This window comes from Echiichthys vipera, assembly GCF_963691815.1.
Source record: "Echiichthys vipera genome assembly, chromosome: 1".
Lineage (NCBI taxonomy): Eukaryota > Metazoa > Chordata > Actinopteri > Perciformes > Trachinidae > Echiichthys > Echiichthys vipera.
This window is the reverse complement of record NC_139826.1, coordinates 32,116,136-32,143,856: the sequence shown is the minus strand read 5'-3', so window position 1 is coordinate 32,143,856 and position 27,721 is coordinate 32,116,136. Positions and strand designations below refer to the sequence as shown.

At 40.4% G+C, this 27,721-nt stretch overlaps 1 protein-coding gene across 1 annotated transcript in view; it reads right to left on the bottom strand.

Annotated features, from left to right (window-relative positions):
- Positions 1–7,247: 7,247 nt before the first annotated feature.
- Positions 7,248–27,721, bottom strand: part of LOC310950454 (E3 SUMO-protein ligase PIAS1-like) — a 56,116-nt gene continuing 35,642 nt past the window's right edge. The window contains exons 3-13 of the mRNA XM_083918272.1: positions 18,324–18,408; positions 18,078–18,216; positions 17,711–17,845; positions 16,956–17,061; positions 15,968–16,041; positions 15,539–15,699; positions 14,155–14,291; positions 13,542–13,773; positions 11,953–12,092; positions 9,923–9,963; positions 7,248–8,246 (exon numbers count right to left, since the gene is read on the bottom strand). Coding sequence (XP_083774398.1) covers positions 7,887–8,246; positions 9,923–9,963; positions 11,953–12,092; positions 13,542–13,773; positions 14,155–14,291; positions 15,539–15,699; positions 15,968–16,041; positions 16,956–17,061; positions 17,711–17,845; positions 18,078–18,216; positions 18,324–18,408 — 1,610 coding nt within the window. The 3' untranslated portion in view covers positions 7,248–7,886. The remainder of the gene's footprint in view (positions 8,247–9,922; positions 9,964–11,952; positions 12,093–13,541; positions 13,774–14,154; positions 14,292–15,538; positions 15,700–15,967; positions 16,042–16,955; positions 17,062–17,710; positions 17,846–18,077; positions 18,217–18,323; positions 18,409–27,721) is intronic.

Genomic DNA, 27,721 nt, shown 5'->3' with positions numbered 1-27,721 from the left:
AATGTCAGCAGCTCACAGACACTTCAAGATAATGTAGTCAGTGATGAGTAAACATTTAAGAGAGATAAAACATTTCTGTCCAAATAGAGCTGGATCTTGGAGTGCCACATTAGGACATTGTGCCATCCCAATTCCTCCGCCTGTATCCGACCGACCCTCCTTTCCTGTCCTGTTCCCTCCTCTCCAAGACGCACAGTTACCCACCACTGTTCTCAGCTCTGACAGCATCACAGGAATGGTGGGGCTAAGGTGTGAACATGAGGTTTGATGTCCATCAGTCTTGAGCGCAACGTAGGCTCCTCGTGGCTCCACCTTTAATGCAAAAATAAACATCTAATTAATCATTTCAGATGTGCATGCAACATATGGACCACAGCCAGGGAGGTGTGGAGCTGATAAAGCGTGCATTATTGGTTTTGTACCATCACTGTAGGGGGAATTGGATAAAAACGACTCTCTGCTGCCTCCCAGTGTTAATTTCAAAGTGTAACAGGTTGTTAGAAATGTGATGAGAGCAACATGTTCCTCCAGAAGAGAAGGGACAAACTTCATAGTTTAACCCACTGACTTCCCAGAGGGGTAGGGGTGGAGCACAGGGGTTGTTCAGGGGGAGATAGCAGGGCAACAGATGATGCCACATAGAAGTGGTGCACATTCATTCGAGAAGCAGCCCCCGTCATAAATCTATGATCAGTTAATTAATAAAATAAATTGTGGAAGTGTATAAGGGCTAAAAATATCTCAGGTTATGGAGGCCATGGCCAAGTCATAAGATGTTGTTACAGCAGTTTTTGGGTTGATACCATTTGTTACACAGATTCGGTGCAACATTTAACATCCCCCAGAATCCCTCCAGAATCCCACATTAAGACACCCAGATCTTGAGGAACACCATAGACAAATCCATGCTGTAATTTGGGACCAAAAACCTTTGACATTTGGAGATTTGCTGGCGAGCACTTCAGTTCTGGAAACTATTCATAAACTCCCTTATTGTCAATCACGGACGTAGCACTGGAGGGAGAACGGGAGTCAGACTACACAGGGCACAGGAATGCTCCAGGTCTCTAGTTTGTGGTTGTAACGTTTCATGAGGCTGTGATTATCATAGAGGTCACAACAGCTCATTGTAAACAGTGAGCCCAGGTTTAAAAAAAAAAAAAAAAGCTCTCATAACAATGAAATGGCTTTTATGAAGACTAACATCATCACACGTGAACACAAGTTGGCTCATTGAATCCACAAAAGTCTCAGCTTTTCCAGTCCGATGCAATTCATGCCACTCCAAGACAGTATGCATAAATATCTAAATACACCATTTTAGATTGGGCCACAATAACACACCTGTACTGAACTGCATGCTGTGGCCCCAAACTGTCCAATATTATCATAAAGTAAAGGGGGAGACTCACGCGTACCCATAGAACTAATTTTCACTCAGATATCTTGGGGTCAGAGGTCAAGGGACCCCTTTGAAAATGGCCATGCCAGTCTTCCCTCGCCAAAATGTAGCCTAACTTTGGAGCTTTAGCCCCCTTTTAGTGGTCCTCCTCACCCGATCTCTAAATCTGAGCTTGCTGCAGCCTCTTAATAATAAAAAAAAGAACACACCCGCTGCAAGTCAAGAGGTTAAAATGAGGGAAAACACACGCAGAAATAACAGAATGCATTTTATTACATCTAAACTTTTCTACATAAACAGGTAACATTCAATAAGTAAACAATTTCTTCCAATGCAGATAATAAATATTTTTTTTCACTTGGTATATTTGTACAAACTGACAAGGGTCTACTGTACACCGTCTTCTCCTTGCCCTCCTCGAAAAGCCTTTTCGTGATTTTTCTCGGATTGGAGCTGTGACACAGAACCTGTGAATGTTTTTAAGGCAGTGAGTGCAGATGTCGACGTGAGTCCGACTTTTAGATTATTTCGGTTGTGTAAGACTTTTTATTGGCCACAGTCCTTTTTTTTTCTTTAAATAATAGTACAGCTTTCATTTTCTAAAAAATATATAAATTAATTTATTCTCTGGCTCTGAATTGACACACAAAAAGCATACAAACAGACATCAAACACCCACGTTTGGATCTGAACTTTGAGGTTTCCATACAGACATAATATACACATTGTTGACTTTTCCCTTTTATCTAACATCCCCAGGTTGAGCTGCTAATCACGGTTGCTTGTGGAGATTTTTGAACACATTGAAGAGTAACTACTGATAATAGTGGCCTTATTCCCAGCATCCTCACAACAGCGAACACATTAGCTGCTGCAGGAAATGCTCTATATGAACTGCACATTTTCACTTAGTGAGTCAAGTTAGAGAGGGATTGAGATGGCAACAACAGCCCTGTGCTTATCCATCCCTGCATGCAATCTGACCATTTCTAACAAAAAAAACAAACAACAATATTCCCCCAGCTCAGTGATGACACTAACAACTGTGAATCACAGGATGGATCAGCAAACCCTTAATGACATTATCAAAAACAACTCTGTAATCCCATTTAGACCCCAGCATGTAGAGCTCTTCATCAGAAACACATTCAACAGTCTGACCTCTCACTTCATGTGCGTAATCTGATGCACCGTCTCATTACAGGTGTGAGGAAAGAGGAAGTTTAAATAAAAATAATAAAAGTTTAAATAAATTCAATTGTGATTGAGAAAACTGTGACCACCTGAAGAAAAGAAAAATACTGGTGATTTATATTCAAACTAACTAACGATGGTACGGCTGCCCCCTTTTAGTCTGTAGCCGATTAGTCATTTTTTAATGCTTTTTTCATGATGAATAACTTGTTCCCCAAAAATGAATAAGCACATCTCTGGTAAACAAGATTTAACTAGTGCTTTTGCATGATACTTTGTGGAGAAACTCAATTAAATCGATGTTAGTCGAGTGCAGCCCTAAATGATGGATGAAGGAACTGATAAAGGATCTCCATCAGTGAATAAAGTCAGGGAAACACTTTATAATGAAGGTACAAACAAACTGATGAGTTTATACATGTATGATGACAGGATGCATCATGAACTGTTGCTCACTGTGATCTAGTCACTAATCAAGTTTATGTGATGAGTTAATCAACGGGCCATCAGGAAATGAACTCAGGCATTAACTGAGCAACTCAGAATTCATCTCACTTCATACATTAATTCATATGCCCCTAAATTAGCTAATCAAACAGGGGTTTAAGTGGTGTCTTTAGCATAATGCATAGATTTCTCCTCAGCCCATAAAGGTATCAGGAAAATGAAAAGATACGTGGCTTTCCGTGGACGTGGGTGATAGAAAAGGACTTTTCAGAACCGTGCATTTGATCACCCTCTGTGAAAGCAGAACAGTTCCCGTTCTAATACAAATATGAATGAACTCAAGCATCATATTTTTTTTAAATTAATAAAAAATTAAAACCTAGAGTAGCAAGGTCGGAAAAGTGATGAGTCATGATACCCTTTTAAAATAGTCACTTTTTTGTTTTACAACCTGAAATGATAATATATTTTAAAAAATCTATTTTTCCAGCGTGATTTACACATTTTGCCTTACAGCATTCAAGTGAATTATTTTTTTTCAAAATTTCCAAAAATCAATATTAAATTAAAACCAGAATAGCAGGGTTTGAAAAGTGACGAGTCCCCAGATGTAATACTTTGTGGAGGCGCCTTTTTCTTTAATTACAGCCATCAGTCTGTTTGGATTTGTCTCTACCAGCTTTGTGCACCTAGATTGTTAAATATTTCCACATTCTTCCTGCAGAACTGTTCGAGCTCAGTCAAATTCTGTGATGAGCGGCGATGGACTGCACTCTTCAAGTCCATCCGCAGATGTTCTGTAGGATTCAGGTCAGGGCTCTAACTGTGCCACTCGGGGACATTCACCTTCCTGTCCTTTAGCCACTGTGCTGTTTTTGTGGCTGTGTGTTTTGGGTCATTGTCATGCTGGAAGGTGAACCACCTGCCCATTTTTAAGTGTCTAACAAAGGGCTGCAGGTTTTCCTCAAGAATTTGGGTGGACTTGACAGCTTCCATTTTCCCTTCAGTCCTGACCAACTGCCCAGTCCCTGCTGAAGAGAAACAAGCCCACAACATAATGCTGCCACCACCAGGCTTCACTGTAGGTATGGTGTGTTTTGGATGATGTGCTGTGTTTGGTTTCCGCCTAACATAGCGCTTGGAGTTGACGCCAAAAAGTTTGATTTTGGTCGTATCTGACCATATAACCTTTTGCCACATGGCATCAGAATCTTCAATATGTTTTTTTCACGAGACTCAGCGTGACTTTTTTTCAGAGGAGGCTTCTTTCTCTCCACCCTGCCAAACATGTAGAACTTGTGAAATTGTTGTCACATGCACAGATCGACCAATCTCTGCCATTAGACTTGTAACTCCTAAAAGGTCACCATTAGCCTCCTGGTATCTCTTCCTGGATCGGTCATCCAGTTTGGAGGGGCGGCCCGATCTAGGCGAGGTCTTTCCAACCATGCTGAATTATTTGTGTTACCATAAATCCTCAAGGAACAGCTGATTTTAGTTTGAAGTAAAATCAAAAACACCACAATTGATGTCAGTTGGAGGCAATTTAACTTGGTGTGTAATCTATAAGGTGATTGGTTATACCTGTGAATGTTTATAATGGTTATTCTAAATGGACAGATCACTTTTCCAAATCTGCTATTCTAGTATTTCACTTGAATGTTGTAAGGCAAAATGTGTAAATCATGCTGGATTAAAAAAAAAGTATTATCATTTCAGGCTGTAAACAAAATAGTGACTATTTCAAAAGGGTATAAAGACTTTCTTTAGGCACTGTAAGTCAGAAAGAATAAGAGTCTGTGGCCATGCTAGCGGCTCTATGAAGCTGTACAGTGTTGCTTTGAGCTAAAGTTTGAGTCATTTGCTTACAAATGCACAATGCTAACATGCTGCTGTTTGTCACATAAGATGTTTACCGTGTTCGCCATTTTAGTTTAGAGTGTTAACATTTTCTAATCAGCTACACACCAAGTCCAGCCGAGGCTGACGGGAATGCGAATAGTTTTGCAGCATTAAAGTATTGAACAAAATTTGACCTAATGGTGGTGCTGGAGGAAAAGTCATAGTATCACCAAAGTCAGTAGAATTCATCCTCCGGGAACAATAATTGTCTGCACAAGGTTTCAAGGCAATCCATCCAATAGTTGTTGAGATAGTTCAGTCTAGACTGACCCGATCTGATTGTGATTGACCAACAATATTAGAGATAATTTCTGCAGCAACACGTTAATGCTTGTACCTGAGCTTCTCATTTCTATAAAAAGTAAAAGTGCCCCTCCTCTATATATCTGGATTCCAGCTAATTTGGTGGCATATAAATTCATGTATGAAGTAGCTGTGAATTAATCATTAATTCATAATCCATTAAGAGTTATCTAATCACATAAACTCACAGTGACTTGGTTAGCAACAAGGATTCATAACACATGAATGAATTCATCTATTAAACCATCATGAGTCATGCACATATTAATTATGCTTTGTGTTCAAAGTGTTACTCTGAGTCCTGTTAGCCTCGCAGAAAATACACAGAGGCGTTTCCATGATGAATGACTAAATGGTACCTTTTTGTTTTGTGAAACTGCACTGTGGGCAAAGAATAATAATAAAATCCATATTAAATAAAATTATATCACAACAGCTCCCGAGTGACGGTGACTCACACACGCTCACCCAAGGACATCAAACGATTTGTAAAAATATAATATATAGAAATAAGAATACAAAATAAATAAAATACTGCACAACACAGGAAATACACAAGAGTTGTTCCGGGTCAGTGTTGAAGCTGGGTGTGTGCGTGTGTGTGTGTGTGTGTTTGTGTGTGTGTGTGAGGGAGGGGGTGTTCTGAGTGAAGAACAGGGAATAAAGTTTAAGAAAGAGAGCAGGGAAGGGAAGGAGGGGCTGGGGGTCATGTTGGGTTGTCTCCCATTTAGTTGCTGAGGGCAAGACAGGATGTCAGGTGATGGGGCTGCTGTCAGAAGTGATTATCTCTCAAAATTAGGCTTTGAAGTGAGCTGCCTGTCTCAGACGTCTGTAAGTAGAACATCGAGGAGAGGCTGAAAAGATGGGGAAGTTTCAAGGACACGCAGGCTGGAGGAGGGGTACCAGGTCTTCTGTATGTCACTGGTAATTACCAAAAGTGTGTCCACTCTTAAAATTGCACAATACATTCATGAGCAAACGCGTTTTCAACTTAATCAAGGTTCTCCACCTCGCTTTGACACTTCCACATTTTACACGGAGGAGCTTGTAGGGTTTTTAAATTACAGACAGGTCATGTATTTTTAAACATGCTGGCTTTGTGCCTAAGTGTCTAAGTTGGCACGTTGAGCTCGCCCTCTTTAACTGTGGCACTCTACAACACTTTTTCCCACAAGCAATTTCCCAAACATATCTCCCTAGATAACGCCTACACCGTCAAAGATATCAGTCACAAGTCAAGTTCTCCCAAAAAGCTCGGACAGAGATGGGGCCGAGGGATTGTTGTGACCATTTAAGACATTCTTTAGAGTTTGAAAACTCTTAACGTCCCAAACACGCTGTTGGGCATGCACACAAACAGGCACTAGTTTAAACTTGGTCACATGCGACGGACGCCCGTCTCCTTAAAATGTCAGAGGCTGCTACAACAGCTTGACATTTAGTCATTGTATCTCCTTTTTAACAGCCGAGCAGAAAAAAACAACAACCATGATGAGACTGAGAAGACAACAGACAAAGGGACACAGTTTAAGTGTCTGAATAACCACAAGCTGAAACCAAAGAAGGGGACAGTAGGACTGAAAACACCGTGGCACACAACTGCACTCTGATTATTGTCATAATTTTCATAGGTACCGTATCTTATTTTTGGCATTGTGCAAAAAAGAAAAGAAAAGGAAAACAAAAGAAACTCGTCCAGCTTAAAACTTTAAATTTGCGAGTATAAATAGTCTCTGTTTCTAAATTCTGTACATGAGCAGATTCTTTATGAGGACTTGGAAATCAAGGGGTGAAAATGAAAAACCAGGAATGGCTAATTTCCACCTTCACACTCCCCACAGAATTAACCTGGAGGTCAAACAAAGGTGTGGGTGTGGGTGTGTGTGTGTGTGTGTGTGTGTGTGTGTATTTAACTGTTTAAATATCATACATAAGTTAAAAGCATAATAAAATTATTACTACATGAATAAACTGTAAATTCAGTGTCATTGGACAGAGAAATAATACACTATGAATTTAAAAAATGAGCTCGCGCAAGAGAGAAAGAGAATTGCATTTTATATTGTAGAAATGCAAATGAAACTAAATGTAAGCAGGATAAAAGAGAGGAAAAAGATAACCACATGGCAACAGGCGTATGTTTAAGCTTTTGTAAGAAAATAATAAACCAAAACAAACCTCAGTTCTCCACTTAAAAACAGCGATTGAAGCAGCTCACTAGACTGAAAATGTCCCAATTTAACATACAAAAGTAAAAGAGGAAAATATATTTTGTTCTCTGTACATGGTGCCGCTCCTTATTTTTGTAAAAAAAAGAGCCTTCCTCCTTTGTGTTTTTGTTCAGGTAGCGTCTTTGCTGCTTGTGCCGGGTTGGTACCAGTGTCGCAGTTACGTGGGTTCACATGCTGGACAGGTTTCTGATCTGAGCCAGAATACAAACAGCCGACCCCTCTAAGTGATCACTCAGCACTGAACCCTCAGGCCTGTTACCATCTTAATATTAGTGCTCTTCATGAGGCAGTCTTGTCACTACGACTTGGGGCCAGTCTAGTTCCTGGATCGACACTTTACCCTGCAATCAAAACGTTTGTTACTGGATCGCAGCTGGACCCAAAATGTAGTCTTGACTCTTCTCGAGTCAGTCCAACGATATAACGTCAGGTATCCCACCGTAAATCGCTGCTACTGCTGCTTCAGCGCTGCTCAGGCTGGCCACCACCCCGGGGTGTGTGTGTGAGGAGTGTGAGCCCGAGTGCGAAGACGAGTGTGTGGAGTGAGTGTCGCGAAGGCTGCTGGACGACACCAGGCTGCTGCTGCTGCTGCCCGAGTTGCTCGCCCCGTTGGTCGGCGCGGTCAGCGAAGTGGCAGAGGAGGCTCCTGATTGGTCGAGGAACAGCTGGGAGGAGGAGGTGCTGTAGGGCAGGAAGCGGTTGAGAAGCAGCTCGTGGTCGTCGGATGCTGAAGCGGCCGCCGCTGCTGCCATCACCATGTTGTAATGCTGGACCGCGGCAGTAACACAAGAGAGGAGGAAACGTGAGTTCACATTATGAAGCTGCCCGAGGCCATATTCTCAAAACATCCTGACACTACTGATGGCTGAGTTAGGATTAACTTCTGATATCAAGTGAACTTTTAGTCAAAAAGCAGGTTGACAGATAAAGGTCCATCATGGTCCTTTGCACATGTCTTTTGGAAGCCCCCCTATTTGTGATTGTTAGTGACATCAGGAGAGTCTCAACACTTATAGAGAGAGAGAGACGTGAAGTTTTCACTCAAGTTGAAACAATTCAACTCCTGCAGATGCATATTCGCGTCTAGATTACTGCTGTGTTTGGGCTCATATTCATTCTCTACCATGTCATGTTGTAGCAACAGGGTTCAATTAACCATCAGTTGAATCGTGCGTTGACTCTTGCACAATATGCCAGTTTTGTTTGGTGAAAGTCCGTTCTAGCCCATACCAGGGTAAAGAGGCCACAAGCTAAAATAGTGGAGCACTGTCCCCCAAGTATTATCATAAGTGGAAACTCTTTTTGTGCCATTTAGTATCGAACATAAGATGAATTGTGAATGACCCTAATACACCAAACGCTACACTGAAGACCGTACATGAGGGAAACAGCAGCAGTCAGGCTACTAACTCCTGATTGTACGCAATAAAGAACAGCATTAATTATGACAACATTTAACCTTGACATTAGCTATTAAAAAGAGTCTTTTTATTCATCTCTAGTGCTGCCCGGCTGTGCAGGTAGTTTTTATTTTATTTTCAGGGTTCTGAGATATCCATCTCTAAAAAAAAAAAAATTAATAGCAGCATATTTCTAGAAGCAATAGAGAGAAATAAGAAGAACGCATAGCTTTCTTTGTCCCTTAAAGGGAAATTCCGTTTTTTAACCCTTACACACACACACACACATGCACAAACAGGACCTCTGCACAATATATCTGTTCATCCACAGAAAATACTGCCTAAAGTCTTCAGGAGAAAGTAGGTCCGATAAAAACTGTTCACAGTGAAGTGTGTGGACCAGTCACAGAGGTACTGGCTCGGGAGGTGAAGCTGCTGTTAATTTTTTTTGGAGTAATTTTTCAAAACTGTGTGAACCACATGAAATTCCCTCTGACTCTATCTGAAATGTTCCTTTTTATTCAGAAGGACCGACCCTTTTAGAAACAGAGTTGTCACAAAGGAGCGTAATTAAAGTGTAGCTTTTCCTGAAACAATTATTTTGACTGTGAATCAATCAATGCCGAGAGAGCAGAATGACAGATGAGGACATCGGTAATCAAGAGAAGTCTCTATTTATGTCTGACTGCCTCAGAGAAGTCAACCCTCCAGTAAATGTGGGGAGCATCATTTGTCAAACGTCTCACTCTCACGTCTCCTCGAATAGCTCGCTGAGAGAGAAACAGACAGTGGCTCAGATCAACTCTGTGCCAGCAGGTTTAATGTACTATTCCACCAAATATCACATTTTAAACTCTGACTCTGCATGATTGTTGTTTACTGCAGAGAGGAACACTAAGTGATGCTTTTGCTTTTGCTTGTTTTTTTTGGTGAGTCAATCCGAACATTTGGTTACATGTCAGAGCCCATTTATTATTTTAAAACGCACCACACCGGTTTCACTAGAAAAAACGAAAGTGTTTCAGCCGCACTGCTGTACGTACCTGATGATTGTCGCCTTGAAGAAAAGAGAAGAAGTTCAATTCTGGAAATCAAGAACAGCCAGAGTCAGTGAATAGAAACAAAAATCAATAATAAATGTGTTTAATGATTATAAAAGCCAGCGCCATATTACACAGCCACGGGGGTCTAATGGTATTCTCCACTAGAGGCATAAAAAAAGCATTAGACCATTCATAGAAAAAAAAAAAACAAGTAAATATGAAGTTGCTACAGTATATTAAGGTACATGTCATAAATGGTGTTTTTGCATGAGACGCCCTGCTTTCCTGTATTTCACACTTATCACTAGCGGACATCAATTTCTGCTCAATGACAAAAACAGGCAACACCCTTCTGCAAAAGCAATGGCTGCACCTGATTGGACGAACGCTTCACTCATCCTCTGTTCATTAATAAAAAATACATCATCAGAGTTTTTCCACACCTCAATCACTTTTTGTTTATCAGCTTGTTCCAGCTTGATTTTTCTTTAATGGATATACAAGTAAACAGAAAACATCATCATTTTATATATGTATGACTTATATACTATAACAATATTTTATATCTTAGGACAATTAGGATCTCCAGTAGCATTTGAAATAAAAGCACTGCAGGCCATAAGTACAAATAAAGTAAATATGGACCTGTCTGTTAAGGTTGAATTTAAAGAGGAAAATACAGTATAAATGTGTATTATGTGTTTGATAAATCATGTTGTTATTTTGAGCAATTGTTATGCACTCCCTCTGCTTGTGTTAGTATCGTATGAACCTGTCTCTCTGCTCCATTAGTACCTCAGGCTGCCTTGCTGTTCCTGAACCCTGATTGGCTGAATGAAGACTCTTGGCCCACGCTGCACCATGTTGGCCCTAATGAGGCCTCAGCCTATAAAGAGAGCTCTCTCCCTCTCTCTACTCAGACTGGGGGCAGCAGCAGCCTGGTGTTTTGGTTTGATTCATTACATAGTTCATTTTTCATTCAATTTTACTTAGCTTTGGAAAGATGGGCTGGCATTTCTGTTGTCGTGGTATTGTTTGAAGTTTAGGTCATTATGTATGTAGTTCAGAGTCTCTGGTCCGACGGCCCATTGGCCAGAGCACCTGTTATTGTTATTTTTACCAGCCCATCTGACCTTTTGCTGTTTTGGTTCAGGTTTAGTTCTTTTTGTTAGGAAACAATAAATCTTTTTTTGCATTTGAACCTGGTTTTGTTGTCATGTTATTGGCCTTTGTGGCATTTTGATTTGGTGGCCGTAACAGCAATTACTACCTTATTTATAATTATTAACATTATTTGGTAAACTAATCTTACGGTTATCTAGTTTTTTACATGTTGCACTGTTACGTTCCCTAGAGAAATGTTTTCTGATGCTTTTTGTGTGCGTTACACTCAGCTCCACATCCTCGGCTTCGCCTCTTGGCAGCAGGTGGTGCCTCCGGACGCCTGGAGCCCTAATCGGCTAAGATGGAGACTATAAAGTCCAGGAGCTTCATTTTGGTCTGCCTGTTTGTATGTACACCTTGATAAGATCGGTAGTGGTTGCTCATACTAATCAATTCATTGTGTAATCTTTTTTTACCTAAAGCCAAGAAGCCATGTAGGGGAGAGCTGTCGTTTTTGTTTGTTCACCGTTTTCCCCTGTTTCACTGAGGTGAGGGAGGCTCAGAATTTGTAAACTTCTTTTTGCGAGACAGACATATTCTTGTTTCTAGATGGGGATGTTTTTTGTTGGTCTGGGATCTCCCTGAAGAGACGTTTGTGCTTCCAAGACCAGCAATAAATACACATAACTGAACCACTTGACTCCTGTCGTTGATCTGGTTTTGTCACTTTCTTTATCCCTAGCCCATCTTGAGGACATAACATGCATCTACTGTAAATGTATTTTTGTCTTTTTTATAACTGCACTCTTTCAAATTTGCTTCACAACGGCAAACAATTTTCCCTCAGGATAAATACAGTTATATCTTGTCTTATGTCATTGAAATCGCTCCCATTAAGTCATCTCTAGTCCTGTGTTTGTCATTACCTGACAGGTCGTTGGGGGTGTGGTAGTACGGTCTGTAGTCTTGGATGAGTGGGGGGACAGGAGGGATGTAGCTGGTGTCCACGGCTGGCATGCTGGGAGTGCGGCTCACAGGAGAGGTCTGGTGGTGCAGGTTCAACACTCTGAAGGCACAACCAGAGGAAGAGGTTTAAAGAGGACACTTAATCTATAATAAGAGATTTTATTTCATGTCAGTTATTTGGGAAGTCACAGGGCGTGCTGCCTCCTCTGACCTCGAAACAAAACCTCTGAACAAGAACAGTCACAGGGTTCATCAAAGTCAAATGAAGCAGCAGAAGCTTTTAAACAGATGCATGTAATGAATTTGAATTTGTGAAAACGCAGCGTTAAGAGTTTCAGAGAGGCTTTCTTTCAACAGCATCCTCAGGGTTGTTTGACAGAAACATAGGACTCTTCCGTTAGAACCACCAGTGTTTTAACTTTATTTCTGAGAAATCATCTTTTATCCGTCAGAGGTGCAAATCAGAACAGCAGCCAATTAAAAAAAAAAGTTAACAAATTTACGACAAGGAAAATACTACAATATTTGTTCTGGTTGGTCTAAAATCTTGAAATCTAGTACAAACACACTTTGGGCAAGTATCCAACAGTAGAACTTTGAAATGTTTGCATCACATGAAAAATAACACTTCTATTAATAGTCGAAGTCAGACAAAACTTTGTTTACACGCATATGTGTGCCTATCTTTGATATTCAACTTGTTATGAGGTTGTAGATATCAAATACTAACGATCATTTTCATTGTGGATTAATCTGTGGATTATTTTCTCGGATTAATCGATTAGTTGTTTGGTTTATAAAATGTTATAAAATGTTGAAAAATGTCAATCGGTGATTCCCAAAGCCCAAGATGTTTACTGTCATAAAGGAGGAAAGAAAGCAGACAATATGCACATTTAAAAAGATGGACTTACAGCGTTTTTGCTTTTTTTTCTTCTTCTTCTTTGCATCTTTACACATAGGACTGCTGTTTTTTCTATATATGCCATTATATGTTCTCACTTTCCAGCTAAAGTGTTGAGAATTATTATTTTTTTTTTATTTGATCTGAATCTTGTTTGTGCCCAAAAAACACTTCCACCAAAAGGACAATTTTGAATTTTAGTAGAGGGCACAAATGGGTGAAGATGACCTCACTCAGCAGATAGTTAATCATTCCTGAGAGCTTTGTCAAGCATTAAATTCCATTTTGACATTTTATATCCATGTGGAGTTATGACTGTCTGAATTTGAATTCTCTGTTCATGATGCTAATGTGCAGAACATTGAACAGATTTCATGTTTTCTTTTGGAAAGTCAACCATTTAGAAGTTTATCCATCAAACTTTGCTTCTGAAAAAGGAGCCAAGAGAAAAAGCTTTCACAGTCAGCACTCTCCGCCTCACTGCGAGTGCTGCTGATGTGAGATGATAAAATAAACGTATGCAAAACTCATGAATCATCAAACATCTACATACATTAACTACTAATGCGAGCAGCTAAAATTAGCCTCATTTACACATTTAATGAAATACAAACTGCGTGTGCAGATGAAATGTGCGTATCTGACCCTTTGTTGTTGATGGGCGGCGAGGTCGGGGACATAGAGGGACACGCTCTTTTGGGTGGAGGAGGCAGTGGTGGCGGCAGCGGAGGCGGTGAATCCTGTCCTTCGTCTTCCGAGGAGCTGTCCAGTGTCAAGTCGATCACCTCCACTTTCTTGCTATTGCCGCTGTCACTGCCCCCATGGCTGGACGACGAGGAGCTCCGCTGATCTGAGCCTGCAGACGTCCGACATGAACCTGGAGGGCAGCAGTGACATGTTACGGGCTTATGATTTTATGAGGCTGCACAGTAAAAAAAACACTGCTTAAAACTGTGAGGCAAGCATGCTATAATGCACACATACACATTTCTCCTGCTCTTGTATGAGATACAGTAACAGTCTGTTACTATGGATACACACATTTATTCAGTGGCATCATGATTGATGCCTCGCCAAATTAAAGCTGACAATGCATACACAAAGGGAGGATGTAAATGCAGGATCCCTCTCTTTCTACCGCGTCTCTGTGATCCTAATTTAATTACATCCAGGCTTCTCTCGCTGACTTCACATGAAAGCAGCCTTTCTGGTTCTTACCCCACCCTGTCCCCCTTTCATCCCTCATGATATGTCTCACCATCCAGCCCGTTGTTATAGGAAGCAGAGGAGACCTCCTGCACTTCCTTCTTAGACCTCATGGGGGCCCAGCTGCCATCCTCCTTGAACTGGATCTCATCACAGTCCATGCAGCTGTTGAGGATCTCAACGAAAAGCCTGGAAACACACACGTCATACAGTACACAAACCCGTCCGAGAAAATGTACACAAACACACAGAAATATTTTTTAAACAAAGGCTGAGCACAGTGGAAAAGACCTTCTGAAGACAAGAAATCTACTCTAAAGAGTCTAACATCAACAGTGTGCTTCAGTGAGTGAAAGCAATACATTCAATCTGTCTTTTTATATCATACACTCACCACCTGTGTTTGGAACATACTGAACATTTGCATCAGTGACAGAAAAGTGGATTATGCAGCAAGAGTGGTTTGAAAAGCTTTCACCAACATATTTTTAGTGCGCCACAGTCTCTGCTGTGAATCCAAACAGCCGAGGGGGCAAACTTTTTCAGAACCACCTTCAAGACAACAAGATACTCATGAGAAAGATTTTCAGTCTGCTAAGACCTGATGAGATTCAAAGTTGTGTAAGTGTTTCTGTGAAGCTCAACACAATGCACCAGTGAGTGCAGTATTTCATTTAAAAAACACAACATTTGGACTGTGCAGAGACTCAAAAAAGACTAAAAGATTTTTTCAAAATCTGTATTAAAGGCAAAAAAGGCGTGCGTTTAGATCAGGGAGTTTAACAACCAGAGTTTGACACAGACACTGATTTTTTCACTTCTGGTCAGATGCCAACTGCATTTCGTTGTCTCTGTACTCTGCACAATAACAATAAAGTTGAATCTAATCGAATCTAATCTAATGAAAACAGGGTTACACTTTCTAAGACGACCACATCTATAATGCATTATGAGGACATTCATAATGCTTCCTGACTACACACATAATGCTTTCTGATGCACGAGCTCAACATAAAACTTTATAGATGTGACACTAAGTTCAAGTGTCTTCTCGATGCTTTTGGCTTGTTATAAACTACAGAAGCCTTATAACACATTATGACTTAACTCACCTGTACACACCTCAGCAATTAGCTGTAGTAAAGACTCACAGTATGCTATAATGCTACACTTTCAATTCTGTGCATTTTGGCATCTTAACATAATTATCACTTTTGATTAGCATAGCTTATTTTAAATGTATGAAAATGCATTATATCTACTTACCACCAACAATGAAATATTATGATGAAGCATGCATTATTATAGATTATTATAGGTACTTCACTTTACTGTGTGTGTGTGTGTGTGTGTGTGTGTGTGTGTGCGCGCTGCGTTTTTTGGATTAAAGGTCTGAACATCCTCTGCACTCTTTCCTAACAGGTTGTGTGACTCACCCGTCGATGATGAGGTGTTCGTAGGGGGCCTTCTTGTCACAGACAGGACACACCCAGGTGGGCTTCTTCTCATTCATCTGGATGTACAGTGTGGCGTCAAAGCACTGCAGGTGGGAGCATGTGAGCGCCCGGCAAGGGATCATCAGCCGCATCTTCCCCAGCTGCAAGGTGAGCACACACATGTAGTCAAGGCATGAAGAGGAGCATACAATGGGGATAGAGGGTATACGGGATGCATAAATGTCAGAACACACCAAACCCACATGGAAAAGGTGCGTGGCAGGGGTTTTGAAGACAATTTGACAGGAGTTTAGGGCATATGGGCATGTTGAGACACATACAAAGAAAAGAATGGACAGACAGGTCTTGGCATGACTGAAACTCTAAACACTGTCTCAAAGTCATGAGGAGCAGAGGGGGCGTGTTTACCGGGCAGAGCAGCGACACTCGAAGGCTAGTCGTGGCTATTTCACTGTCTGGATCTGCAGTTAGTTTCTCTTTGACTGCAAAAGAGAAGAGAAAAGTAAAACACACACATGGGAAACCAAACAACAGATGTGCTCGGTCCCTTATTTCACACTGCAACTCGTTTATGGTGTGTTTCAAACCAAGGCCACAAAGAAGGATGTTCCAAGAGCTCTTCACGCTGTGTAGGGTGGACCCTCTGTACCTGAAGCTGCTTATATCACTTCTCAAACGAGGGCTGGGCGATATGACCCAACATTTTCATCTCGATATAGATCATTTCATATCTCGATAAGGATATGTGTATATGTGATATGATGTGTTTTCTGGAATTTCAATAAATAAGTGGTCTTTATGAAATAACCACATGGTTAAGTCTATTTTTGTTTACTCCTATGTGACTGAAATACAGGACAAATGGAAAGTACTGAGAATGTTCTCATTTTCTCAACAACGTTAGAGCAAAATTAACGTAATAACATGAATCAGAAGGTAAAGTGCCTTCCTAATGATGTGAAAATTGCTGTAGCGCAGCTGGTTCTCTGACATCGCTATAGAAAGGATATCATTTTGATAATATATATCATCATAAGGCCCAGCCCTGTATACAGTATAAAAGATAACTTGTGCACAAAAATCATTCACAATATTGTCCTCATCAATCATGTTTTTTAGGGGCATTCTGAGATTTCTTGGGGCAGTTTGCCCTTCGCCCCCTTAATTACTGACTTTGACAGACAGGCATCGGTGTTGACTAACTTAAGCGCTCTTTAGCTTATAACAGTTTCAAACCTTGTTGCAGCAAGATCGCCAGAAAGTACAATTTATTTCTACCTAAGATCAGAAGTTATGGAGGAAAAAACATATTTCATCTCGGGCTTCTTCAGTTTTGTTGAACAAGACCAGAACAATAAATATACATGGATCAGTGCCTCTCTAAAAGAAAACTTACTGAGTGCTCTGGAGTGGTCTGGGTTTCTGATGCCTTTTGCTCGTAGTCTCTGTAGCAACACCGTGGATGACTGCTGCTTCACCAAGTACACTGCCATGGAGTAACTCTGTGGACACACATGAAGGCGTAAAATAATGTAATAATGTTATACTTTAAATCCCACGTGGAGACACTTTTTGCTTTGCATATTTGTCGCCGTTCTGGGACAGTTACAGAGGATGTTCTTGAACGCTGTTCCTCAAGGTGACATCAGCAGGCAAGATGTCTCTGAAATGTAAAGTCGATCCTACTGCTCTGAGACAAACGTATGAGCAGCCATGTGTAAGGACGCACAGAAGGAAGGAAGACATTTGAGGCTATTATGTTCTTTCATTGTGCGACAGTTCCCCTACTTCTACTACTAAGACAAATTAACAGATCTATTTGGTCTAAAAAACCTGATTTTGTCAATAGTCGTGCATCTTGTATATGGAGGGACATTCCCTGAATTTTGGTTGAATGTTCTCATACTCTGCTCCGCCATTTAATGCTTTGGCTGAAAGAATTCAAAACAGTGGGGGCCAGAAATCCTACTTTCTCGCTTCAAAGTGCTTCCCACACACATGCATGTGATGCACACAAATGCACGCAAGTCCTGTGGGTGTGATATAAAGCTGCAGTATATAAAGGAGGATATGAATGAATTATTGTACATAAGATTACAAAAAAGCTCATCATAAGTCCCTTGATCGAAGCTGTGATGCTTTGGTTCTTACCCTTCCGATCTCAGCGGTCCACGACACCACGATGGTGTTGGGAACTGTGGTGGACAATCTGACCAGTGAGGTAATGTTGATGGGCCGGCTGGGCCGCTTGGGCTCTACACCGTTTTTGGTTGGAGGAAGATAACCCTAGATGTCAGACATGAATATTAGAAGGAAAAGGATGAAAATTAGCCTTTTGTTGTGAATATTAAGAAGCTAAATTCTAATGAAAATGGGTTCAGTCTTAACATGAGGGACAAGGCAGAAAAGGTGGGAAAAGTGAAAAGAAAAGCTTGTCACTCTTCAGATGTTACACAGTGGCAGAACAAAGAAGCCAGGTTTTGCTGGTTGCTTATGTGATCAATGCGGAGCTTCTCACCGGCAGGTTACATGGCTTCCCGTTGACTTTCACACACAGATTAGGTGGAAAATGGTCTTCCTGAGGACAGCTTGTCTCCGACAGGCAGAACCGCAACTGGACTTGAACTGAGAAATCGCATTTGGTCCCCGAGATGTCCCTTTGAGCACAGAAACAAATATATCACCACATATCTGTGCAAACCATGTACATTTATGAATTATTCATGGACAGCATCCTGCACTGACAGAGCGGCGTTCATCTTACATTGAGCTGCTGATCTGCTGGACTTGCTGTGGCGTTAATGCAAAGGCGAAACACGTCTCTTGAAACCGCTGGCTGTTGTCTGATGCTGCAGAGACAGGGGACAGAGGAAGGAGGGACTTTTTTTATAACCTGTGACCCCATGATAAGGAAGACTGAACCTATGCACGAATAATTGGTAGGCTGATTGGCTGACACACTCTATAGCCACATTGACATTTATTGTCACCAGTCAAATTATCATGGAAAGCAGCTTCTATTTATTTCTCTGATTTGGACCTAAAGACAATGCAGAACCATTTTACATATAGTGTGCATGACCACAAACACCCCATGGTCCTACATGTTGTGTCACAATGCAGAACCATTTTACATATAGTGTGCATGACCACAAACACCCCATGGTCCTACATGTTGTGTCACTTTATTTGCGAAAACTATTTAAACTTCCACTAACAATGATAAATAAAATCCTGTTTTTTTGATGACTGGTGACAGATGACTAAACTGGGTCTCTGCTCGAAACGTCTCGTCTGAGTGCAAAAGTGAAACCAAATACATTTTTTAGTGATAACCAGGAGAAAAGTGCACCAGTAAATCAGCATAACAAACAGTGCAACCTTTATTAAGACAAAATTCCTGTTTTGTGCACACGTCACAGGTGGAGTGAGGGGGAAGATAAGTTACAGGACTGCCTCTCATGAATCAGGATGGTTTTAAATACTTAATATAATGGTGTGAACTGTCAGTGAGTGACGGCTTCAAACACAAATAACTTATTTCCATGTATAAATATCTGCCTGATTCCGCCCGATTAATGCCATTTTGAGATAATCGCCATCAGCTGATGCCTGCACTCCTGAGCCTTCGTCTAGTTAAACTAGCTCAAAAAACTATTGCACGGGCATCCCCAGACCGCACTCCTACTCCCAACGAATAAAACATTTATCATATTTGTCATTTGGGATTCGTGGGACAGTAAGCAAGAGTGAAGCCTTTTACAGAATGTTTTGAAATCGATGTTTGTCGTGTTTTAAAAACTACACTGAAAGTTACAGCCTACAACTGAACACGGACTAAACAGAGACAATGCAGACAATAACACTGTTAAATAAATGTGCATTTAGGTTCAGCAATTTTGTATCTTATTCTTTTAGAATATTTAAATGTTGATTTTTCTGATACAAAAAAACAACAACATTATATTTTATACATCGGCTATCCGCTGCCCTGCTCTCTATATATTGGTATCACCATCAGCCATTGAAAAACTCATATTGACCACTACTGCAAATAGAACCAAGCAAGTCTACAAACAGTAAAGAATCAACAGACAAGCATAAAAGAAAGAAAAAAGCCTAAGAAGTATGTGCACATCAGTGTAGAAGTGTGCGTCTCCTGCGTTATTAAGAAGACCTTGTGGGCAAGACATTAGCAAAAGCTAAAGAACACCTGGATGTCAAAACCAGACCACCTCACACAGAGGTGAAAAAGAAGAAGAAAATGTGTGTGCGCTCTATTTATAGGCACACCAAGAGGTGCTGGAAATAACTGGTGCTACTAACACAGCCTCCATTAAAGAGACAGCAGGTTTGCCAAAGTGTGTGTGTATGGTAGAAGGAGGTTAGCATGAAACAAAGAGCTATGAGGGTTCAAACCAACCTGTGTGTGCTTAAACCTGTGGTAGGCAGTTTATTTTTGGTGTTGTTGGTAAAAATAAATCCATAATAATCTTTCATCACATTGTAATTCAAGTGTTTTGAGAGAAAAATAGACTTCTGCAACTCGCCCTGGCTATTTCTAGGCTGTAGAAAACCTGATGACGAGAGTCTTTGACCAATCACAAGTCATTTTTAGCGCGAGAGAGAGAGAGAGAGAGAGAGAGAGAGAGAGAGAGAGAGAGAGAGAGAGAGAGAGAGAGAGAGAGAGAGAGAGAGAGAGAGAGAGAGAGAGAGAGAGAGAGAGAGAGACAGACAGAGACAGAGACAGAGAGACAGAGACAGAGAGACAGAGAGACAGAGAGAGAAAGAGCTGCAGGAAAAGGTATCACTCTGCTTCAAATTCTGGCTTAGAGAGACTTAGATGGGGGCGATTAGCTTAGCTTAGCGTAAAGACTGGAAACAAGGAGAAACAGGTAGCTTGTCCAAAGGTAATAAAATACACCTACAAGCACTACTAAAACTCCCTGATGAACATATTGTATCTAATTTGTTTTATTTGTGTATGTACATAAATGTAAACAAAATGTGTTGTTGTTGTTGCTATTTCTTGATAAACACCTGTTCAACCATCTCGACACACCATTTTTGATGAACCTCTAAACTCAACAGTTTAACAGGGGTTTATCAGTTCATACAGTACTTTGTAACGCGGATTTGTTGAATGCTCCATTTTGATCGGTCTATTACGGCATTCTACGCTCTGGTACTTCTGTTTTTTGATCACTGCTGACAAATGACTAAACTGGGTCTCTGCAGGAAACGTCTTGTCTGTGCGCAAAACTAAAACCAACTAAAATCGTCTCTGCTGAGCAAAAAGCTTTTTCGCGAAAACCAGAAGAAGAGTGCACCAGTAAGTTAGCATAACAAACAGTGCCATCTTTGTTAAAACAGAACTTTAAACATAATTGCTGGATGTCAGTGGGAACCTTTTGGCCCGAAGGCTGCGTAAGTGAGGGGGCAGATAATGAATCATGATGGTTGCTTTAATTACTTTTAAAATAAAACGTTGTGAACTGTGAGTGAGTGACAGCGTCAAACACATGCAGGGAATCTCTGCACTCATGATCAACACACACCAGATGGAAAAAGTACATAGAGGTCATTTATTTCCATGTAGGGCGTTGAGGGGGACGAAGTGGATGATTAGTGGACCAATCATGATCCTCCTTTCAACAGGCTTTCAAACAGCCATTCATTTGGCCCAGTAATTACCACATACCCCCACCCACATGGTATATAATTTGTGTGGCACGTATGTTATTGTATGTTTTTGATTCCTGCATCTTTGGAGCGGGAGCCTGTGTACTGCAGAACAAAATCATGTGTGCTTTCGAACAACACTCTTCCTTCCTCTCCGGGCACACGGGCTATAAATAGAAAAAGCTCTCTCACTCTGTCCTCTCTTGTTCTCTCTCTCACTCCCCCATCATCTCTCCATCGCTCTATAACTCACTCTCTCCCTGGCAGTGGATTTTTTTTTTCTGGTGTTTCAATGTGTGTGGTTAGGAGAGATATGAGAAGGGTGGAAATGAGCTTTGATTGATGTCTTCCTCTCTCTCTCTCTCTCTCTCTCTCTCTCTCTCTCTCTCTCTCTCACACACACACACACACACACACACACACACACACACACACAACCTTACTTTAACCTCACAAACTCCAGTGATTAAAGATGTAGACACAGTGTTTTTATTTGTCTGGCACATTGTGATATCAAAACTATGGCTACATATCAGATTGTAATACTTTTCTGGTACTAAAAAACCTGGCATCAAATGATCAGTGCATACTAACAAGACAAGGTCTGAGTTAAATCATTACTTTGCTGAATTGAGCCTGTGTTTTAGTTAAGCAAGGATCTTTTACGGCTGCTGTTAGACAACATTTAATTTTTTTCTTGCAGAGATATAGATGAGAAGAGCAACAACAATCTGTCTGTTAGATATGAGGCTGCTGCCACAAGCCGGTTAGCTTAGCTTCGCACAAAGACCGGAAACAGGGAAACAGCTAGCCTGGCTCTGTGGGTAATAAAATCAGCTCAGCAGCACCTCCAAAGCTCATTAATTAAGATGATATAAACATGACATCATCTGCAGCAAGAAAGCGAACACGGATAGTTCCTGTTGCTCAACAAAAACACACACATACATTATATATATATATATATATAGATATATATAATTGATTGTCTGCAGTAGAGTAAAGTGAAATTGAAAATATCGCTCCACTGTCACCTGAGCACACAGAACATGATAGGCCTGATTGGTTCACCCGATCACAACTATAATGCGAAGTTAGCGTTTAAAAACAGCTAAATACGGACTTCTATCTTCTAAGGGGTTACACATTATTTATCAGCTTTTGTTTTTGTTCTAACACCCGACAGACGCTGCCGTCTTATCAAATATGACACACACGCATCATTGAAAATATAAACCATGTAAATGACATGCAGTGATGCTAAATGGATTTCATTGCATGTTGCTGAGGCATAAACACACTGGTTGAGGAATGAAGTCACTATGAAGAATATAAGTTGACTACATCACATGCCGAATGTAATTGAACTGGATGAAGTCTCCACTTAACTTCACTGATGACACAAAATGAATTAGCAGAATTGTAATTACTGTTATTAAGCGCGTTTCTGCCACTGCATGTAATATTGTTTCTGCTTCGTGGTGCTTATTAGAATATGAACATTAATAAATCATTGGTACAGCACCCTATATTATTATAGGTTTACATTTGCACTACAATTAGACCGCTTATTTATATATTTTATTTTTTAGGTATCTTTTATATTTTATTTTTTTATTGATGTTTTGATGTGTCTGTGTGAAATGCTGCAGCTACACTGCAATTTTTTGCCAGCTTGGGATCAATAAAGTATTTCTATTCTATTCTATATTCATTTAGAGACCCGAGTGAAATTACAATTACACAAATAAGAGGTTCTACCAGTGCAAATCATCCTGCAGCACCAAGAGTTTGTTCTGACTAATCACCACAGCTGATAAGACCTCACTGTCTGGTTTAAGGTGGAAGTTTATAAAGGTGGAAAGTGGATATTACAGAGTTTAATAACAAGTTGTCTTGAAGAGAATTAAAGCGACCAGAAAATAAGGACAGACTTCTACGCTTTATATGGACCATGTGCTTTTCGCAAAAACAGTTTTGAAATCCTTTTTTGACTTTTAGAACATATTTCGTACGTGTTATCATGGACATGACAGAGCAACTGTCCCACAACTGTCCCTGAATCTTCCTTTTTTTCATTCTACATGGAAAAAATTGTTTTATTGTACTTTAAAAGTAATATTTATTATGAACTAAGTGTTAACTCGCATCCCTTCATTGACTCACTTCAGTTCCCCGAACAACAAGCTGCACTTATATCTGAGTAAATGCCTCCACCAAGGATCAAGTTGCAGTCCAGACTTTGAAGGGATTTAATAAAAGTTATTTTTTAAGGCAAAGTTTGGCGTGGAATAATGGACAGAAATATTATGATGTTACGGTGAAGTTGACCTTTGACCTTTTGGATATAAAATGTCATCACTTCGTCATTTCATTCTGTTAGGCATGTGTGAAAGGTCATAATTAGCGCAGGAATTCTTGTGTTATGGACAAAAGTGTTTGGGCGCAATCGCTTGTCATTATTCTTTTAGTTATTGGTTGGGTCACAGTTTCTTGTTTAGTTCTGTTCGATCAACAAATGCAAAACTGCAAATATGTTTCTGACGGGTTCACAGCAATGGACATTCACATACTTTGAGCATATATCATAATAAACACACGCTTTTATTTTTAACACCATTTAACAAAAATTCTCTATACATATGTTGTATAAACATAATTTAATTTGTAACGTTTGTCTGCTGAAGAATTGTCTCAGACACTGCATCTTGTAGCAGGTGCTATTTTTATTGTCTCAGGGACAACAGGGCAGCCTTAATTTGGAGCGCTGCTTCATACTCTGTCCTTCTGCTTTACCGGCCATTATGCTGCATTTCACATGGTTCAATAGTATAAAAATGTATGTGTTCAACAGACAGAAGCTGGTGGGAGAGGGACAGAAAATGACCTCCAACCAGTTGGTTTTCACAGTGAAGAGGAAATAAACTAAGGACTGATTCAATCTAAACTGATTCATCTAAAATGCATGTTTAATGCTTTCATATATTATTATTACTTTCACTAGCATAATGTTGGATACCTTATTTACCCTTTGGGCCACAGAATAAAGAAAATAACACCACTCAGCACCAGATAGATTAGACAGGCGTGTTTAACTATTTGTCTTTAAACGATATAGTGACAGCTGTCAGTTGATTACACAAGAGTTATTTGTTGCTTTCTATTCCATTCTATTTTACAGCATAATGGCCGCTTTTACTTTTAATACTATAAATGTAGCTGGTAATATTTACATACTTTTACCCAAGGAAATGTACTTGTGGAGTATATTCACATTGTGATTTTAGCACTTAACGTGAGTGAACAGGATCTGAATACATGTCATTTTTACATTTTCAGGTTTAACAAAAATTCTCTATGCTGTAAAAAAAATTGCACCCTGCACATTTATGTTTAAACTAGATGTATGTTCGAGTTCAGTCACATCTGGTCTGAAAGCAGTTGTTACATTACAGTGAAATGTTTCTAATTTTTTTATACTGGAACACAGCTTTATTCATTTTATTACAGTATTTCGTGGTGAAAATATTGAACTATAACGAGCTCGCTTTGTGGCTACCAATGACTACGAGTAAGGTATGAATATTCTTACAATGCAGTAAAAACCCAGAGAACACTCTGTGCTGCGTTTAGTTCTGGTTTGAAGAGAAGGGACGTGTGAGCTAAGCTACGGAGAATGTGCTCAACTCTATAGCCCGTCTTCAGCACAACAAAGCTCCAGCTGGAGTTTATTAACTTGTGAGTGGCGTTGCTTCTTCTCTCTGTGGTACACCACAGGCACAGGCGCACGCATGCACGCACACACAGGCACACACACACATGCACACACGCACACACACACACCATACAGCACCATTCAGAGCCAGAACAAAGACATAAAACCTTTCAGTGTCACTCAAATTCAAAACTACAATGCTAGAAGGATCCACAACAAAAGGTCAGATCTGGATTTTACAAACACACACAGACACACACACACACACACACACACACACACACACAATTGAAAATTTTCCCGAAGTGTCACTTTCTCTCCCCTAACAGCAGTGATTATCCTTTATTTTCTGCATAATGCTGTACAGTTATATATTGACAGGGATCATTAAGGCATTCCAGTGTGCTTACAGGACTGCTAAAGCTGGCATTACATTGTCTCAGTGTGGCAGTTGAACCCTGCTATCCTCATCAATGTATGTACTGCAGCAGGCATTTCACAACGTACTTAGAGCTTGGCTTCACGCAATAAACACCATGCCCAAGTCATTATATCATGAAAGAGCAATGTTAAATGTCTCTGGTGGGAAATAAAAAAAAACAGTACTGCTTATGTTTGAAATCAGCTAAAAGAGCGAGACATGTTTAGAGTTACAATCAGGGTTCGGGTCTTTTCTAATCAGACGACTCGTGGGGATAATGATGAGCCGACTTAGGGAAGCCATTTTGTGCAGTGTGTTTATAGTTCGGAGCAGCCAGGGCTCCTTTGTTGATGTCCATTTGTTGTGAGAAAGCAGAGTTGTTTACAGGGAGATAAAGATGTTGCTCTGGATCACACAGAGGTCAGAGCGTGAGCTTATGGCGTATGTTTTGATGGCTAGTGAAGAGAGGTGCTTTATTGGTTTCTGTACTGTCGCTGTTTGGGAACATTACCACCATAACCTTTCGTATGCAGCTGATAATGTATGTGATACAATATGTCTACTGATTCCCAGAGGAGACGTATTTGTTTGCCGATCCAAGGGCAACACCAGATGTACAGAACAACTTGATTACGTGTGCTTGCTCAAGGACGATCAAGCAGGGAGGAGAAGTGCTGTCATAAAGACTTGAACCCAGAACGTCAGGATAACATCTGGCATCATGCTAGTGTAATGCCGCCTGTCCCCTGCATGGTACATCTCGACTCAGCCCCGGCTCTTTAGTGAATAGTACCTGGTACTTTCATTGTTAGCACCTCGGCCGTGGTTCCAAGTGACCTGAGCTGATTCAAGAAGGTGGAGTTAAAACACTACAGACCACTAATTGGGCAAAAAGACATCCTGCATAACCTGTCAATTTTTAAATAGCATAGCAACTGTTATTTTTTTATTCACTCGACCCAGATTTATAAAAAGACTTGTCTTAACTAAGATGTTTTGATGCCTAACCCTAATCGTCATCATTTGTCACGTAAGCTGACGTCACCTTTTGTTTCCTAAATGTAACTAAGCTTAACCATCACAATCTGTGGCATTAAATAGAACGTCATATATAAGATATCATATGGATTTTTGTGCATAACTTTTCGTACGATATCCTACAGGCATGTTGAGGAGAATAAGTCGGTTAGTTGCGCCCTCACTAAAAGAATCTAATAAAATCCTCTGCTGTAGAGAAACAACCTGTTTTGTAAGTATAAAATTAGTATCAGGTATCATTAATAAGTGATTGTGTTCACAGCCTGACTGACAGGTGGATGGCACCACGCTTTATGTACTGCCAAAAAAGTAATTTGTATGTAGAGATGAAGGTCCTTGTCTGCCTCGGTTCCTTTAAAAATGTATTGAAGACACATGTGACTGTGACCTACTGGCCTAAATGAAACGATGAGAAAAAACTATCTTAAAGAAACCCCGACGTCGAGTTTTCACAAAGGTTTTCAAGATTCAATAATAATATGAAAAATAAAATGATTAACTGTGTCAAGCACTTAATATGATTTTCTGCCACTGTATGAATATCACAGCAATCCCCCCATGTCACAAGCCATTATGCATGAAACGCTCATCAAACACGCAATCGGCTTGCATCCTTTTTTACTGAAGGTATGGTGATTAATTCATGTATAATGCATGTGCACCACAATGATATCCATAATGAGCACAGAGGCATCGTTCTCTATGGAGGATTGATAATGATGGAGGGTTCAACCAGAGAGGTCGCCATGGTAATGAAGAAGTAGCTGGTGCAGCCCAGACTGTTGACCAGTTTAGACTGCCAGGGCTGACTAACCTTTATCCCACAAACTGATAAGACTCAGCAGAGAGCACAAGACAGCAGTGGAGGGAGGGATGGAAGGAGGAGGGATGGATAATAATGAGAGAGAGGGGGGGGGGGGTAATAACTACAACTACATGCACACAAGAAACCAGGTAACGGTGAGAAATCAGGTTAATGCAGGAAATCTGAAAGCAAGTTTACATGCAATGCAATTTTCTGGTTACCATAAACCTGAATGTACATTTTTCTCCTCTCCATCTTTAGGTTTATTAAAGATATATGCTGCTGCAGAGTGGTGTCGCAGTGAGAGGACGGGCTCTGGAGTGAGAAAGAACACAGTTTTCTTCTTACTGTGCAACATGGTGCAAGGCTTTCTTAAAACAAGCTACATTATACATCTTACACTGCATCTTCTGCGTCATTCCCACTACATGCACTCCACTCCACTCTAGTACCAGGAATTTTTCTCTATTCCGCTCTCCACTGCAGATAGTACCCACTCAG